This window comes from Miscanthus floridulus, chromosome 6, assembly GCF_019320115.1.
Source record: "Miscanthus floridulus cultivar M001 chromosome 6, ASM1932011v1, whole genome shotgun sequence".
Classification (NCBI taxonomy): Eukaryota; Viridiplantae; Streptophyta; class Magnoliopsida; order Poales; family Poaceae; genus Miscanthus; species Miscanthus floridulus.
In genome coordinates, this window is record NC_089585.1 from 115,072,962 (window position 1) to 115,091,139 (window position 18,178).

Consider the following 18,178-nt stretch of genomic DNA (forward strand, 5'->3'; position numbering starts at 1 on the left):
CGATGGAGGTTGAGCATTGTGGCCTTCATCGTCAATCAATGACCCATGGCAGAGCCTCAACAGCTCAAGCTCCATAGCCTCCGAATCCGACACAGGCGTCCGTGGCCACTTCCTACCCAGGGGGGAGCGACGCGGGGCCAAGTCAGGCGATGATGGCGAGCGACGAGGCTGAGGTGACGCCGATGGTGAATCCATAGCCCACTGAGCGGGTTATGGAGGCGCAAGCTCAGACAGTGTCTGCTGCCTATAGGTGTAGATGTAGGTGACCACTGCCTTGGGTGCAACCTCTAGCTAGGTGGCCACCGGGCATGTGACAATCCGACTAGTGCCAAGAGAAGCTGCAAACTCCTCCACCATTGGGTCGTCTATGAAGTCATGAATAGGGAGTAAGTCATGAGGCCACATGCCATCATCAATGAGTCAACCCTAAGAGGGGGCATCCCGTTGGCTAGCTCGCCATGGTCAGCTACATCATCGTTGGAGGAGTGTTCCGGCTCAACGGCGGCTGAGTTTTCACCGAGCGCTGACGGAGCAGCCCCTGCCAACCCCCTGAGATGCCTTCATCATTGGCATCCCTGGCCGCTATTGGCAGGAACGACGATGTCCAGCATGGTCCCGTTAGTGCCACGTGAAGCACCATTGTCCGCTGGGCGAGCACCAACAGGGTTGCCGGTGCCACAAACCGGGCGCGGCTGTCGACCCACAGTGCCAACAATGCCCGAGCTCCTAGAGCCTGAGTGCCGTGACTGCTTGTAGTGGCGCACAATGTGTCAAAGACCCTTGCAGTGTAGACAACGTTAGGGCAGCTCACAGGTTTCCACTCGATGTGTAGAGGAGAGGTAATTGAAGCACTTGCCGTGCAGACCTAGCGGAATGTGCCTCAGAGGTCGCTAGCTCACGGACGTGTTGGGTTCATTCCTGCCATCGCCAGTGGTTGCCGGTTGTAACACCTCTGATGTTACAAGATCGCTTAGCACCAAGATTTAGACCTAAGAGGATTTACCGAATGATTTTCTCAGATTTTAAAATTTAACTTATGTTTAAAAGTGTCATTTTGACAAATTATATTGAACAACGGGTTAATTACTACCTAGATGTTTTGTTTCTATGAGTTAGTATGAAGTATGGACTAGTGTATGAAATGCGTAGTGGTTAGAATTAATTAGGTTTAGGCATATTAAAAATTTCGGCAAAGGCGCTAAAGGTTGTTGGTTCTAGCTAAGTTATTATTCTCTCTAAGTTGGAAAAGGATTGTAGACAATGCCATTTTGGCATTTAAATTCCAACAAAAACTGGTTAGGCAATATATATCTATGTTTTGCACGACTGGTTGCATTGAGGTTGTGTACTTGAACATGGTGTAGGTTGTGGTTGGTCTGGAAGTCATGATGCTCTTGTAAAATTTCCCAATTACGCTTTGAACATGTTAACCATGCTGGTGGCGCTTTGTCCGTGAACCGGCGTTCTGCGTGACCTATCTATCTTGGCGCCTCTCTTTCCTTCTCGCTGGTCATCTTCCAGTCATATGGGTTCTTTCGTTGGGGAGATGATAGTGTCAACTCTAGGGTAGTGCATGTTGGTTGGAACTTGGCGAGTTAATCCGTGGTTTTTGCATCTCTTTTAAATTCGTGCGCATCACTACTCACCGTCGTACGGCTCTACCTGCGGTCACCATGTGCACTGCCTACCAGCCATCTGGCTAATGTGGTGCTTCGCCCATCGCACGACCCACCTAACCACGGAGGACCTAGCTGCTTTCGCTGTCCCATCACGCTGCGGTCGTTGATTCTGTGTTACTGCTCCTCTCGTCGCGCCGAGAGTGTCCCGCCAAGTTTGAGTCATCTCGTCCATGCACTGCTATCCTGTGCCTGGCCAGGTGCGCTCCTATGCTAGCACATGGCCACTGACCTTGCTAGCACTGCCCCTACGTGCGCCTTGCCCGATAGCCCACGTCTTGCTTGGTCCTCGTCGGCCTCACTCTCGTCCTTCTGGCCGTGGCTGCACATGCTGTTGCCCCCTACACTCTACTTCTTGAGGACGCTGAGCTGCTGCTCTCGCTCTACTCTCCCTCTCTGGCTGCTGCTCGCCGTGGCCACGTCTACCATGGGAGTAGAGCAGAGCTCTGCCCAGAGATGCTTGTCCCTGTTCTCTCCTCGAGCCACCACCTCTATCCATCTCTCTCCCACGCCACATCTTCGACATGGCTGCACCGCCCCACCGTCTTTGTCGGCCGGTGTACTGCCTGGCTATCGGCCAGCCATAGCTGCTCGCCTTCGCGGCCGCTGTTGGTCATGCTGCCCCTCCCGCTGTCGCCAAAGCGCACCTCGAGCGTGCGCTGCTCATCCGCTGCTGTGCCCCGCCGTCGTCCACGCCGGCCCGCCTGCTGCCTGGAGCCGGCGAAGCGCCCCCGCCGCTGAGTCGCTTCACCTCCGCCACCATCACCCTATGGCCACCCACGTGCGTGCATGGCCACCGTGCTATGCATCGCCTTGGGCCATGTCATCAATGACTGCGTGCACGGTCAGGTCCGATGCTGCCCCTGTGCCGCCTGGTCACCGTTCCTTCGACGGGAATCGGTTAGAGCCGCCATCCTCTGGTGGTGCTCTGTTTTGAGGAGGGAGAGAAGGTGAAATAGAAATTTTCTTTGGGTCCAGATGCAAAACACGAGACTCATATGAATAGTATCACATAGTGTTATTTACCTTGAGTTAAATAAGGGAAAAGCATAGGGTCCTTTTTGCATAGTTGCGTGCCCTCTCTGGGCCTTGGCTAAGTGGGCCGCTACCGCGTGCGCGCCTGGTGGGCCGCCGGCCTCCGCTGGCCCGCTAGCGGGGTGCACCGCTGGGCCAGCCTGTCGCCGCCACGACATGGGCCGCGTTGGGGCTGCTGGGCTGTGGCCTGCCTGTCTCATGGGCCGTCCGCGCCGACTGCTCGTGCCTAGGCCACGCGCGGCTTCGGGCCAAGCCGGTTCGCCGGTCGTGGGCCGCGCTGAGGCCGCGCTCGTCGTGGGCCGAGTGGGCCACAGTGCTCTTTTCGTTTTTCAAATGAATTAGTGAAGATTTCCTAAAATAAATTATGTGCTAATTTTGTTATTTAAATATAAAATCATTTAGGGGTCCAAAAAAATTGTGGAGCAAATTTCGTTGAGTTCCTAAAATCATGATCTATCTATTAGTGTATTTGGTTCATCTAGTTTTAAAATGTTTCCAGAGTTGCTCTAATTATTTTAACATGCTTAATATTGTTAAAATGTGAACTTGTGGGAATTTTTGTGAGAAAATGGTGATAGTGTTGGCTCTAAAATTTTTACAGTAAATTACTAATATTATTAGCTACTCCCTGTAATTTTTGTAGCTCAAGAATAATTAGTTTACTAGATAGATAATGATGTCATATTTCGAATAAAGATCAAATCGATAGAATAGAATAAAGAAACGCCTTGGAATTGTAGAACTAAAACACTTGTTGGGAGATGACACCTTTCTCGATGATGTTGATACGTAGATTAGTACGTTAGTCATTAGAGCTAACTTGTTAGTTCGTAGTATGTACTCTGTTTTAAGAGTTGTTGCCTGGTTAATTAACTATTGCATCATCTCTGCATCGCATTGCATATCATAATAGGAACGACGATGGATCGATGGTATCAACTAGAGTAGCGAAAAAGATGGTGCCGGAGATCATGTCACAAAGATAGAATGTTAACTTTTGGTTATATTTTACCCAGGCAAGCCCCAGTGCATAATCCTTACTTTTCTGTACTTTTAAATTATATTTGTGCATTAAGTTTTAAGAAGTTGAATGAAACCCACTTGCATATATATATCTTTATCCTATGAGTCTTACTAGTATGACATGATCATATAGGTTGCTATGCTATAGGACTTTGGTAGAAGTCGAGTGACTGTTTGTCACTCGCGAGAGATAGGAAATATATTATTATATTATTATCACTTGGAATATATAAATGGTGGAACAGAAAAATGGAGACCGAGCAGGGATATGGTTTGAGTATTGGTGGGTGTAAGAGGTTGTGTCATACGGCCAACGGGACATAGCTTGGTTACACTATTTTCCCTATCTATGTCGGTTAAGGACCGGCCGTTGCATTAGACTTTAGGCAAGTCACAGACTTATTATCCCGAGTACATACTTGGGTATGGGCGCAGGGAAGACTTGTTACTCTCTTGACATATGGCATGGGTTCCGACTCTTTTCCGGACCGACTGTTAGGGTGGTTTTTGGGTAGAGGTCCTTGCACCGCACTGAGTCCGAAACTTAGGGACGGGGGCTTGGAGTCTCAGTTTGGACGGGGACCTAGACCATGTGACAGGAGGGTAGTGAGTTGGTCCTGCTTGTGCCTGGGGTACAAGTGGGACGTGTGTTTCGGGGTACCCAGTTGGGCACATTGATTCACGAAATGCCGCTGTGTCGGTATGACTTGTCTACACTCTAGCACCGTAGTAAGAACTGGAAGATGAAAGATGGTAAAATGATTCTAATTGCTTATCACCTACTTGAAAGTAGCACAGGTGCTTACATAGAATGCTTAGTTAATGAACTAATGTTGACTGCTAAGAAAATTGAATATAAGGATGCACTTTTAGTAATGCTCCTGTAGATGCAACAAACCCACATGCTAGATAGCCTTGCATATCCTTGGAGTCTTTTCTTTTATCATGTCGGGTAAGTCTTACTGAGTACAATTGAGTACTTAGGGTTTTATTTTCCTCTGTTGCAGGTGATAGGTGGATGCTAGAGCTGACCCTTATGTGTGGATTCCTTCTGATAGGCTTAGAGAGGATTCCTTTATGCTGCGATCATAGTTTTTATTTATAACTCTCATTAATTGTTTTTTATATAAATAGAAGTTTTATAATCTGTTGTCATAGTTTATAGATCAATGCTTCTTCATGTCATGAATAGATATTTATATTCTGCTGTTAACTTAAATTGTACATAACTCTGATAACATGTTCATATTCCGCTATTATAAATAATAAATATTATACTCTGACGTTACATAGAAAGTGATGTAAGAAATGGCTAAAAATGATGTAAGCTTTATTCTTTTATTTGTGATCCTGATGAAAAAATATGGATTTTTGGGTTCTTCCCTGGGGTGTGCTCGACAGAACTACGTAATTCGATGTTCTCCCTTGAGTACTTAGTGTCCAATAGAAGACGAGTACTCCTGGGAGGTATTAGATTAGTTGGTTCTACCACACCGATAGGACCTTGCGCCAGCCATCCATGTCCGGGGCGAAGAATGCGGCGACGGTTGTCAGCCGGAACCCGTGGGCCCAACCTCTGATGGACTGGCAAGCGGGCACCATCAGTCGCGACCCGGGCTCTGCCACTAGTGTTGTTGAGCTATGGCTGTGCTCAGCGACGTTTAGGTGGCCTATGCCACCTTTGCCCCAGGCTCTGGTGCACCGACACCTACCCGCCGGCAACCTGGTTCTCCACATGCTTTTGCGGCTGGTTCCCGCTGGCCTCGGCGACACCGCCGCCGATGTCTTGGCGCCTTGCCTGCACCTATGGCTTGCATTGTCCTGGCAATTGAGTCATGTGCCTATGCTGCGCCCGAAGGAGACACCTCGATGGTGATCGAAAGGGCCCGTCGAGCAGCCGCTAGGTACATGCCGGCGAAGGAGGAGCAGTCATCGATGGAGCCATTAGAGACGGAGAACAAATCATCTTCCCAACACATGCTCTTCGACCTGCCAGTAGGGTAGGGAAAAAATGGAGTGACGTCAGGGGAGAGTAAGGAGGGGGATAGCTCAGCGCTGGTAGGGGAGGTGGCTAGTGGTGCCAGAGCGGCATCCGGCAGGCTAGCCAGGAGGGAGTAGGCAGGTGGCATTGAGGGAGGGAAGGAAAGGAGCGGCCAAAATGTCGCCGTGCCGTTGCCGACGGATGTAGAACCACCCGTGCAAGAGCTACACATGCCAGATCCGTCTGTAGGAGGCGCCAGCTCCTACGATGGCTGCACAGCGGGCTCATCCCCACCGGTAGCCACGCTCGGCCCAGAGTCCAGCGGCGGCGGCGGTGCCCAGGTGGGGGTGTATTTATGGGGGTATGGCCCCCAGTATCCACATGACAAGACGTGGGCCGCACTATCAGAGGTGGCCTAGCCCACAAGATCAAGGCATGCGGAGCACGACACTGGTCGGCGTGCACCGCAAGGCTACAATAAGATATTGTAATACCAAATAGGATATTTTTCTTGTAACCCTACCCCTCCAGAGTATATAAGAAGGGGCATGGGTCCCCTAGACGATAGATCTGATCATACGCAATACAACCCACCAAAAGACACAGGACATTGGGTATTACACTAGGTCGACGGACTGAACCTGCCTAATTGTTGTCTCTTGTGTTCTGTGTCACTGTCCAGTTCCCTCACGCGCACCTCCACCGATTCATCTACTACCGTGGACATACCCCTCGATAGACTGCCGGCTGTATTTCATCGATAGTGGCGCGCTAGGTACAGGGTGTGCGTGCTGATTCCATAGTGAACCAGATGGAAATTTTTTCTTCAACCAACATCGCCGACACCTTGGCATTCGGCGACAACTCAATGTTGGCACGCAACAGATTGCTTTCTTCGGTGAACGGTTGCGCGTGTTGGAGTTCGATGCCTTGCCATGCGCCTCCAATAGACGCAACACGCGACGACAAGATCAGGAATACGTGCAAGGCGGAGTCAAGCAATCTAAGAAAGCTAAGTCAAGTCGCTTCCTAATTAAATATTGTTATACTCCTAGATATATCTGTATGTCTACATTATTTCTATTGGCAGCAACCCGATTTAATATGCAAGATAGTTGTCACGGATCATGATGACCCGTAATCAAGAAAGGCGGCCGATGATAAAGCGATGTGGAGCAGTGTTTCCACCAAAGATGCTAATCGGCCGTACAAGCTAACTGGTGTAATCGAAGAAATATAGAAGCACGTATTCATCTAGATCTATGAAGCCGTGGGATCCAAGCTAGTAATTAGAATAGCAGGGCTCCCTCATACTCATGCATGTACATGCTTAATATGTGCGTACGCGTTTGTGTTTCTAGGATCCGATTCCAACTCGATGTCGAAACATGCAGTTTCATCAAAAGCTAAGTCATGACCTTTCCTATTTTAATTAAATATTCCATATAATGCGTCTCCGGATGTCTCTACATCTATGTGATGATTAATGGTAGGATCTCGATTGTGCCCTGTCATTAGCATCGACTCATCGGTGTCATGCGTCGACCAGCCTATCATCATCTCACATCGGCCCACGCTGATGACACCCGTCGATCCTCATTGACGCCCCCATCGACGGATCCAACCTCGTCGCTATCCACAGTGACACTTGGCTCTGTTGATCCCGTCGGCGGTGCAGACCTCAGTTTCGACTCATCAACGACACATTCATCGGGCCTTATCGCCTGCTGGAGACAAAGCTACTTGGCACTACTACCTTTCCCGATTAGCAAAAGCAAGAAGATCTCGGACTGCGTCTCGCCTCGGTTGGACACGCCCAAGGGTTTTGCCTCCCAATGCGAATTGACTCCGTTAGGCTCCGACTACGCCCGTTCACCTATGACTCCGCATACTCGTCCGAGCGGTTAAGCGAACCGTCCGAGCTATCAAGCGTACTCGTCCAAGCTGTTAAGCGAACCGTTCAAGCTATCAAGCGAGCCGTCCGAGCTGCCAAACGAACCGTCCGAGCTATCAAGCGAGCCATCCAAATCACATCTATCTACTCGGACATCATGACTCGCTGGCTCCTCTACTCCACTCGGCATCAATCAAGCTAAGTCATGCTTTAATATTCTTCTAAATATTCTCTAATCTTCATACGTCTCTAATGTCTCTTTATGCTGTTTTCTCCATAATTATTCTCCAAACGACTTTTTTCTCCACGTATACCATCTCAAAGATGACACACGCTTTTGACTTAATAAATCCTCGAATAGTCATGTTGACGCTCGGATGTCTCCAGAGACAGCCCTGTCTTCGGCTTCTCCCTACACATGCACGAGCGTCTGCCCTTGACGTTACGGATGGTCGGCAGCGTCTCCTTGGCAACGCTTTGTTCTTCCTATACGCACATGGGCTCCTCGCTCCGCGTTATGGTTAACGGGCTAGCTATGGCTAGAGACTCAACTACAAACTAACTATTCAGATGGTTTATATTAAATATAAACACTTCATCCAAAAACGAACATAATGTTCATCTACAACTGATCGCCGAGCTGCATACGCTATTTCATCACTGCTGATTTTCCTCCGGGTTTCATATATTTTATTTTTACATAATGAACTACTCATTCTACATATTTTTATTTCAGGGGCTTGGTTCAGTCAACGAGCTTGGATCCGTCAGGAAGGACAAGAGGATCATCGTCTGGGTGGTCGCACCAGCTGGCACTCGGACTTCACCGTCGATGAACTGGTCGGACCGTTTGGTTTATAGACTTCATCGCCGACCAGTTGGTTGTACTGTTCGACGCTCACTTTCGCTCAGGCATTCACTTCACCGCCGATCAGTTGGTTGGACTGCTCGATGCTCATCACCAACCCGTTGGTCAAATTGCTCATCGCTTTGGCTTCATCGACGGCTATGCTGGGGACTTACCAGCTATGCTGGGGACTCCTCGACGCTTGGATTCTTCGTGCAAGAGTCACCAGCTAAGCTGGGGACTCCCTTAGCGTTTGGATTTTGCTACGTATCATCGTCGTGCTTTCAAGTTGCTCCATGTTGTTCGGATTAGGGTGCTGATCTTGGATAGCACGTCTAGGGTCTTGATACGCACATGACAGATGATGTTGGCAAGCTTTTAAGCTTATTTTCTTTGACCATGCTAAAAGATTAATTTCTTCATCTTTCAGCAGGCTCGGGGACTAAATGGCTACACTTCACCTGACGGTGAATGTAGTGCTCTTTTATTAATTTACCCTCCTTATTGACTAGGTCATGGATGATTCCTCGCAAATGGAGTATAAGTGGCTACACTTCATCTAAGTTGAAATTTTTTTAAATTTTATCTTGAGCTCCTTACATCCTTCTGGTAAGCCTTACTCACGCAAATCCAAGGCCTACCGACCAGTCTGCTTCAATCTTCACCGCTCAGATTACCAGTCAAACTGGTCGGTTTCAATCTTCACCGCTCGGTTTCATGATAAACTGCTCGGATTTGATCAAGACGGCATCACCAAGCGGATACAAGATGCTCGGGGACTAGCTATGGGGGTATGACCCCCGGTATCCATATGACAAGACATGGGCCGCACCATCAGAGGTGGCCCAACCTACAAGATTAAGGCGTGCGGCGCACGACACTGGTCGACGTGTATCGCAAGGCTACAATAAGATATTGTAATACCAAATATGATATTTTCTTGATAACCCTACCCCTACAGAGTATATAAGGACGGGTAGAGGTCACCTAGACAGCAGATCTGATCATACACAATACAACCCACCGAAAGACACAGGACGTGGGGTATTATACTAAGTTGACGGCCTGAACCTGCCTAATCGTTGTCCAGTTCCCTCACGCGCACCTCCACCGATTCATCTACTACCATGGGCATACCCTTCGGTAGACTACCGACCGTATTTAGTCGACAGCATCCCCCGACGTCGACAGGAGGCGGTGTCCGAGCATCTTTCCCGTGAGCGGCTAGGACCTAGGCATCCGCGCCAGTCCCGCCGGAGCCATCAGAAGAGAAGGAGAGGGCCGCCGGCACCGAGGAGCCAGCCGGCGGTGGCATTGGGGAGCCGCGTCCTCCTGACGGCGTAGATCTGTAGCCTGAGGGAGTAGTGGTGGAGTCTATAGTTAATTATTGTGTGGATGTTGTCTCTTGCCCGTTACCATCCCGACGCGTCTCATCTAGAAGATGAGTAAAGATGGATATATACTTTTTCTACATATATCGAGGCCCACAAGCCAATGGCCCTGTTCGCTTTTCTTATAATTCGTCTTTTCCAGCTTGTTTTTTTAGCCAGAACAGTATTTTTCTCTCACAGTAAATCAGCCAAAACCATGTTTCGGTTTGTTTTTTCAGCGAAGCGAACGGGACCCATGTCCACATTAATACTATGGAACCAAAGTTCGGTTTTGTTCTTTCGGAACTATATGGTTCGCTGTAATACTTTTGAGCTAAGTAGGAAGTTTGCCACCTAGTAAGAGCAATAGAAAAATATACCGCAGAGGTGTAGACGTGCTTTTCCTCTATCCATGTGAGTTTAGGGAAATATGACTTTTTTAAGCCCGGAGCCCCGGACCACCTTTTGCCCTACCATATGAGTTAGGCATTTGTTTTACAAAAACTGGATCGGAAGGTATAGTATTATTCTTTTTCCCTACGCATCTGGGAAGGCATCGCTCGCAGAGTCGCAGTGCAACGACAACGAACAAGGCATTTCGTTCCTCCCGTGCACGTCTCCGACTTGCCCAGCACCTCGGTGCGCAGCTCAGCTCTCTCTCTCTCTCTCTCGCGTCTCAATAATCCTACTACGGAGGAGTAAGTTCACCCACCAGGCCACCACACTCACCGACACGGCGGACTCACCTATCAGACAATTTGTGGGCCCCGTATAGCAGAGTCAGAAGCTGGTTTCTGTTTCCTTCCCGTACCCGCAACAACGGAAACAACGGCCCCGTCGCTTACCCCACAAAAGACCAACCGGAGCGAGGAGAGCAAAAAGGGGGAGATAAAATGAATTGAAACGAAGAGCGCGACTCGCGACGCGAGGGAACTACCACCGGTCTCGGCGCCTCCGCGGCCACAGCCTCTCCGATCTCGAGCGCGGTCCGGTCCGGCTCCTCCCTGCATCAGCTCGCGAGGCCCTTGGAGCTTCGAGTCAGATCCGGGCGGGCGGCCCAGGGTGGCTATGGTGCCGTTGAGCCGCGTGATGTAGGGTTTTCGAGCGCCGCAGAGTGGGAGTGGGAGCGATGGGGCGCCGGAAGATGTCCGCGGCGGCACCGCCGTCTCGGAGCTGGTCCAACGTTGGCGGAAGCGTCATCCCCGGTGAGATCCGTGGCTTTGTTCCATGTGTGGCGTGAAGGCGCTGTGAGGTGTTGTGGATCGGCTTTGTTTCATGTCGAGCTAATTTAAAGGGCGTTTGGTTTGACCATTCTAAATGAGGTGCAATGATTCCATTCCTCAAATTTGGTGGAATGACTCCATTCGTAGTCCTAATTATTAGTTTGCGAGGAATGAATTATTAGCTTGTAAGGATTGAGGTGATGATGAATAGCCCATTCTACTCTACCAACCAAACAAAAAAAAAAAGAGGAGTGAGAAGATGATGGACTAACTCATTCCTCAAACCAAACACCCGATTAGCTTTTGGTTTAGGTGTCTAGCTGATGACTGGTGCTGTTGGTCTGTTTTCCTTTTATCTCATGTATTTGTTTATTTTGCAGAACTTCGAGCGAAACACAAAATGGACTTGGAGAATTTGACACTGACAAAACAGCCACTCAGAACATTGCATTATTTCCTGTTAGCCATGTTACAATACTTGAAAAGATTAGCGACATACATCCTGAGTAAGGGTGGTTTCTTCTTTCTCCTAATTGTTTTGTTGGTAGCTTCTGGAATCTTACTCGCCGTTTCGGATGGCCAGAATAAGAAGGTGTGTTGCATGTCCTTCTCATGTCTTTGTCTTAATCTATGGGATATGGATAGTCATTTTCATAAGAATGCATGGTGCTGTATTTTTTTGATAGCATCTTGGTAATGTATTTGAACACTAATGTTGTTTGGCTGACATGTGTGCAGCATGTGCAGGAATTCCTTAATTATGCTAAATTTGTGTTGTGGTGGGTTTCATTAGGTGTGGCCTCATCAATTGGACTAGGCAAGTTGTATTTTCACACCTCTCAACACTGTGGACTTTAAAATAAAAGCAAATTAATAAAATGTCGCTGGAGTTTGCTTATTTACCTCTTTGGCCTGTCCTACAAATATTCGGTTATCATGTCTTAACTGTATAGTCAGTGTGGTATGCTTGAAGGCTTTGAAACATATATATAAAAAAAAAAGGACGTACCCAGTGCAGAGAGCTCCCGCTCTGTGCGGGTTCTGGGGAAGGGTGTCAGTGGCAAGCCTTACCCTCGCCTGTGCAATGCGAGGAGACCGCGACTCGAACCCGGGACCTTCCGGTCACAGGCGGTAAGACTCTACCGCTTGCACCAGGCCCGCCCTTCTTGAAACATATATACTTCAATAAATTATTTAGGCAGAAAAAAGGGGTACTTTATTTTGGTCTTCATTGCTGAACCTAGTGTATCAAAGGTACGATATGAGCTATCCTATTCCTGCTTAGTTAGTGTTTGCAACCTTATTAGGACTTTATAAAGAAAACAGTTGAAGGTGGGCACCAATTGCCAGATTACATATAAAAAACAGACAACAGGAGAAATAACTGGCACTAGCTTGCAGTGAATAGTGGCTTAACTGTTTTCCTTTTTGATACCGTAATTATTTGTTTCTCAATATCTAGTTGTCACATGATCTAGAATTCTAGATCCTTGCCAGTTTTTTGTGAATGATTCATCAGTAACTGATTCTTCATCTATTTCAGTACACTAGATTTAGTTACCCTACAACAATTTACTGTGCTGGCACTTTTTCTTTTCTTTTCTTTTTTGCTGCATGTACGTAGCTGTCTATGCAGAGCAGCGACATCAGATAAGTATGCAGAAAGCTGATGCAAGTAGTCATGCCTTTTTTGATAAACATGGTCTGTTTGTTATCTGGATTTTACTGCCTACAATTAATGCTTGTTAAAGTTGGAAACTGGGACATGTAAATTTGGAATATTTTATTGCTGCAACAGAGAAGAAAACTCATTTTCTAAGCTGACGATTTGAAATTTTAAATGCAGGTTCTGGTTTGCATACATTTGTGCTGTATCTGGGTCCTCATGTTGCTCTGTTCACTATTAAGGCTGTTCAATGTGGTCGAATTGATCTGAAAATGGCTCCATATGATACCATACAGCTAAAGGTTGGGCCATCATGGCTTGACAAGAAATGTTCAGAATTTGGACCGCCTGTGTATCCAGCATCAGCTCATTCAGTTAGGATCCCAGTTTTTGACTTATTACCTCAGATACAGCTGGAAGCAGTTCTTTGGGGAATTGGGACTGCGCTTGGCGAGCTCCCCCCTTATTTTATATCACGAGCAGGTAAAATTGCAATGCCTTTGTTTTTCCTTCTAAAATTAAGTAGTGATATTATTATATAGAGGAGCGGCGCAGTGGTAGATCCTCCACTTGGGGCCTGGGGGTCTCAGGTTCGAACCAGCCTCAATGCAAAATTGGCAAGGGAGATGTCTAGAAACCTTCTCCAAAGTCCAAACCTACCTTTGCATGAACTTTCATCACTGGGTGGTATGTCCGTTCAGTGATATTCTATGCTATATTCCTCGACAACTTTTGCCAATTGCTGTACAGAAGTGTTACTAGCCTCTGTATTGCTTCTAACTGAACTATTTCAATTACAACAGATACATCTTTCCTACAGTTTTACTATGTAGCATGCTGGCTCTCTGTCGCTGCATTCATTTAACTTTGACTTCATGTCCTTTTAGAGCCCCCAGAATATTTTGCATAATTAGTATATGCTATATTGCTATGTTGAGTTTTCCCCCCTTAAATTCATAAAACTCATCGTATGACTGAATAATAGATCAATGCGAATAAGGCCGTGCCCATTTTTCTTGACATGCTATAGCTGATTATTTGAGGTTCTGTGGAGCTTCAATCAGAGTGATGGATTTTAGGGAAAAACTATTTCTAGGAATGTTGCCCGTGAGTTCTTGGGAAGAATTGCTAGTTGTGGCATTCTGTTTCTGTTCTTTTAATCGGTTTAAGCTGCCTAACCGAAATGGATGTTGTGTCATGTTGCAGCTCGCTTATCAGGAAGCGAGTCAAAAGCTGTTAAGGAGCTTGATGCCGCTACTTCCAAAGAAGATGGGCCAGTAGCATCCACTCTTAATCGAACCAAGCGTTGGCTTCTCTCTCACTCTCAACATCTCAACTTCTTCTCTATCTTGATACTTGCTTCGGTTAGTCTCCTGTCTTCCTTCCTTTGTTAGCAAGTTCTTCAATGTGGATATTTTACACCCGTAATTTATGAACCATTTGACCTTCTGCCTTCACAATTAATCTGTTTTGCACCTTTTTTTTGCGAATATCTTTTTTGCACCTTTGGACCATGTGCAAGCTTTAGCTCCACATTTAAAAGCTGTCTAGATAAAATTAGATAAAATGACACCAACAAATAAGCGTATGGAACATTCCCTGTACAGCAGTTACCATAAGTTCCTCTAAAGGATTTTTATTCTATTTTTAAAAAATATTTGCCTAATTTTGATGCTCTTATTAGGTTCCGAATCCATTCTTTGACCTTGCTGGTATTATGTGTGGGCAATTTGGTGTGCCTTTCTGGGAGTTCTTTTTTGCTACTTTGATTGGGAAAGCCATAATCAAGACTCATATTCAGGTGAGGTATCTAATCTCATACTGTTATCTTATAATAATAATAGCCAGTAGTTATGTTTATTGTGATTTGTGTGTGCCTTTGTTCTACTTGTTGCCACACACTTTATTGTTAGGGCGTGTTCAATCTTTTGTAGAGATTTCCAATGATGGTTAGTGGTCTTTTTAATCTTTGAGTCGACATTCATTTAGTAACTTAATTAGATGGAAATGTTCTTCCATGTTGTATAGTTTTATATGCTTGTATATCATCATTCTTATTGACTTGGATTCATATTTTGAAATCTTACTGTCTATCTGAGAAAAAGCCAACAACATAATTAGATTTAGACTGCATGCTAGTCTTGTTTGATATTTAGGACGTGCACATGTTAGGCCTTGAAAGCTTAGCCCCTTGGATATGATTTCAGCACAAACTATGTCAGGATTCTTATGAGTTGCTTTGATCTATTAGTATAGGATGAGCGCTCAGTGAGTTGTGTCCTGTTTATTTCTCTACCCCATAATTAATTCTTGAATTCCTACTTGCAATAAAACTAATGATAGTTCAGTAATGGAACACAATGTGATGAGCTGGATTTGGTTTGATTCTGTAGGTTTATTTAGTATCCATAATTAGAGAATATAAAATCACTGACAATTAAAATGAACTCTTATTCCTGAAGCACTCACTAAAATTAATTGTGATACCTCTCTGGTTAAGCTTATTATGGTACCTGACTTCCTGAATTTTTGAGTCATTTTGTTTTTGTCAGGTGGTTTTGACTCCAATAGTGGTCTGACATGCATCATTTTTCCTTCTCTCGCAGACACTCTTTATCGTGTCCCTGTGCAACAATCAGCTCTTGTATCTTATTGAAAAGGAGTTAATCTGGATATTTGGTCACATTCCTGGGTTTTCTGCCACCCTTCCATCTGTGATTGCCAAACTCCATGCTGCCAAGGACAAGTATCTATCACCACCAGCCCCAGTCTCACCGTCCTCACAAATGGGGGTTAGTACCTTCAGTTTAAATCTGTGACCCTTTGACTTTGAGCTTGAATGACCTGTCTTACCCGCCCTTAATTATTCATCTCATTTTCTTATTGGTTCAATAATTGTACCATGTACAGGAGAAACAGTGGAATTTCTCTTTTACATTTGTCTGGAACTCTATAGTGTGGCTTGTGCTTCTGAACTTCTTCATTAAGATAATCACGTCAACAGCACAGGATTGTCTTAAAAAGCAGCAGGATATGGAGATGGAACTTATTTCCGATTCCCCGCTCCTGGACCATTCTAAAACTAACTAGTGGCGCAGCTAGTGGTGTTTATTCAGCTGCTAGCTGCAAAGATTCGCCTGAACTCCTGGCTAAGCCACTGCAGATGATTTCAAGTTCCAACAATTAGTATTAGTAGTTATTCGTCTGTACAGTGAACAAAATCATGGGCTTGGTTAACTAGTCAGGTGATGGCTGCGACCTTTTGTCATTGTGCCTGTACTGGCAGTTCCTCGAGGAGTCATTCTGTTTATTTTTCGGACATCTACACGGATAAACAGTAGGGATTGTTTATGGACCACGGTTGGCTTTGCCGAGATGTATCACTCATACCTGTTCCTATTTATTTTGGGGACTTGAAATGCAATAGAAACCTGGGAGGATTCAACAATGATACATCACTGTGTCAAGTTTACTGTGTTCATTTGTTTTGCCATTGGCGGCAGCAGAAGCAAGCGCGCCTCATCGAATTTGCTAGCTCCGCCCTTGGGGTCACGGTACCAAAGTCTTCCGGAGCAGGTGGTGCATAGTCTCCGGCGGAACAATACGAATCATGTTGCACTAATGGATATGATAGATAATGGGTGTTATTTAAAGTACGAGTACCACAGATACGATTTGCACCAAATTAGAGCTGCCACCAAGAAATCAAGAAAGGCTCGTCATCCCACCAGAGTCCAGACCAGCGAAAAACTCTGACGTGCAATCAGCGGGCATTCATCTTAAGTTCTCAACGTTTTCAAGGTACATATGCTAGCCAATCAGCAGGTATATGATATGAACAAGCGAAGATATGAGTCGTCTAGCATTTCGGCGTTCGGCTCGTCGTTCGCTGTCACCTTGTGATTTGTCATGGATCGAAGCACACGTGCAGTGCAGCTCTCTGGAGTCTGGATCTCGCGATCGTGTCAGGTGGAGTGCGATTACACCTCAGCAAAAACCAAGCTAAGCAAACTGTACCGCAACTTTTTGTGTTGTACGTACTGCCGCCGGGACTCGTTAGAAGGAGGCGAAGACCTTTACTTCCACGGAACCAAACAACTGTGATAGTTGTAGAAATGTAGAATACAAACAGAACGCGCATGACATATTACTGGCAGTCGTAGTGCGGCACGACGCCGAAAGTTGTAGCAAAGATCAATGAAAAAAATTCCAAAGTTAGTATAAAGCTTAGTGCTCTCACGCGGGGAGGAGCGAAGACAGAAAGACACCACATCCCCTGTTTACCAAGCGTTTCTAGCACTACTCCGATCAGAGTCATTGTATACTTTTGCATAAAAAGTCTCTGGTCGAGTAGTCTTGTGTGAAAAGGCTGAAAGCAACCAATACAAAAGAGCGATCGCTACCTAATGCCGTGCCTAAGCGTCATTGTAGTTTTTGTTTTTCCAGACGCCGTGCCTAAGCGTCATTGTTTGTTTTTGTTTTCCATACAATTTTCATACTAGGGAGTTGGTCCATTGTTTGTTTTTGTTTTCCAGACAATTTTCATACTAGGGAGTTGGTCCATTGTTTTTGTTTTTGTTTTCCAGAAATTTTTCATACTATAGGGAGTTGGTCCACGGCGCTCCAGCGTTAGCTGCTGGCAGCCAAAGGGTGGTTTCAACTACTTTGCTCGCGCTGATCACTTGAGAAACTCGGAAGGAACAAAATTCGGGCATCTTCAGAAACGCGGCAGCACAAGCAAATCAGTCTCTGTCGAGTGTCGACAATCAAGCAAGAGGGCGGGAGGATTGCAAGAATAAGAATCGCACTTAGGTTGCCTTTTCAATTTAGGGGATAAATAGATCTTAGCCTTACCAGGCCTGTTCTTGTAATCTACTGGAGTATTCCCTGAAAAAGGGCTGATCGTGTAGACGAACCATGTTTTCTTTTCAATATATAGTATATAAAAATGCACAACTCTTCTGCGTATTCAAGAAAACGCATCAAAAAAGGAAAAGAAAAGGACAAACGGTGTACTCCATATTCACATCAGGTCACTTCCAAAACACCAGCAGTTTCCTCGAAGATTCGCTATGCACGACGCCACGACCTGCCAAGAATGAAGGATGAAGCATGTACGTGTTCCCACTGCCACCGGTCGTGGCACGTCAGCTGTACAAGGTAATGCACTAATGCTGCTGCTGCTGGCACGGAGCCGAGCGTGGATGCACAGATTTTTCGTGGGAATCACTGTGGTTCCCCGGTGGCACGAGGCCGAGTCGGCGAGTCCTCGACCCCGAGCCTCCGTCCGTCCGTCGCCCAGGAGGCGGCAGGCCCTAGTCCCCGCCGCTGGAAAAAGGCCAATTCCGGTCGTAGGCAGCGTGTCACGTCATTCGCGAGCGTGGAAAGGCCTTTTGCCCTGACGCGCACACGCTCGCGGCGGCAGCGAACGGTTACTTGGCACGTCTTTTTTTTTTTTTTTTT

The 18,178-nt window shown here is 46.4% G+C and overlaps 1 protein-coding gene across 2 annotated transcripts; it reads left to right on the forward strand.

Moving 5' to 3' along the window:
- Positions 1 to 10,672: 10,672 nt before the first annotated feature.
- LOC136456671 (vacuole membrane protein KMS1-like) lies at positions 10,673 to 16,168 on the forward strand. Of its 2 annotated transcripts, none has more exons than XM_066456606.1 (8): positions 10,673 to 11,031; positions 11,430 to 11,641; positions 11,788 to 11,866; positions 12,896 to 13,198; positions 13,922 to 14,079; positions 14,400 to 14,516; positions 15,322 to 15,507; positions 15,626 to 16,168. In XM_066456606.1, exons 1-8 carry the CDS (start codon positions 10,956 to 10,958, stop codon positions 15,803 to 15,805), a joined length of 1,311 nt encoding a protein of 436 aa, XP_066312703.1. In that variant the 5' UTR covers positions 10,673 to 10,955; the 3' UTR covers positions 15,806 to 16,168. The 2 variants fall into 2 exon arrangements, with proteins under 2 accessions (XP_066312703.1, XP_066312704.1); XM_066456607.1 differs by having other exon boundaries at positions 11,797 to 11,866.
- The last annotated feature ends 2,010 nt before the right edge of the window (positions 16,169 to 18,178 follow it).

Excerpts from the sequence above, each read along its gene's own strand:
- LOC136456671 (XM_066456606.1), top strand. The coding sequence starts at position 10,956 with ATGGGGCGCCGGAAGATGTCCGCGGCGGCACCGCCGTCTCGGAGCTGG. Across the intron at positions 11,642-11,787 it reads CGGATGGCCAGAATAAGAAG|CATGTGCAGGAATTCCTTAA; the intron begins GTGTGTTGCATG and ends ACATGTGTGCAG. Across the intron at positions 15,508-15,625 it reads CACCGTCCTCACAAATGGGG|GAGAAACAGTGGAATTTCTC; the intron begins GTTAGTACCTTC and ends TACCATGTACAG.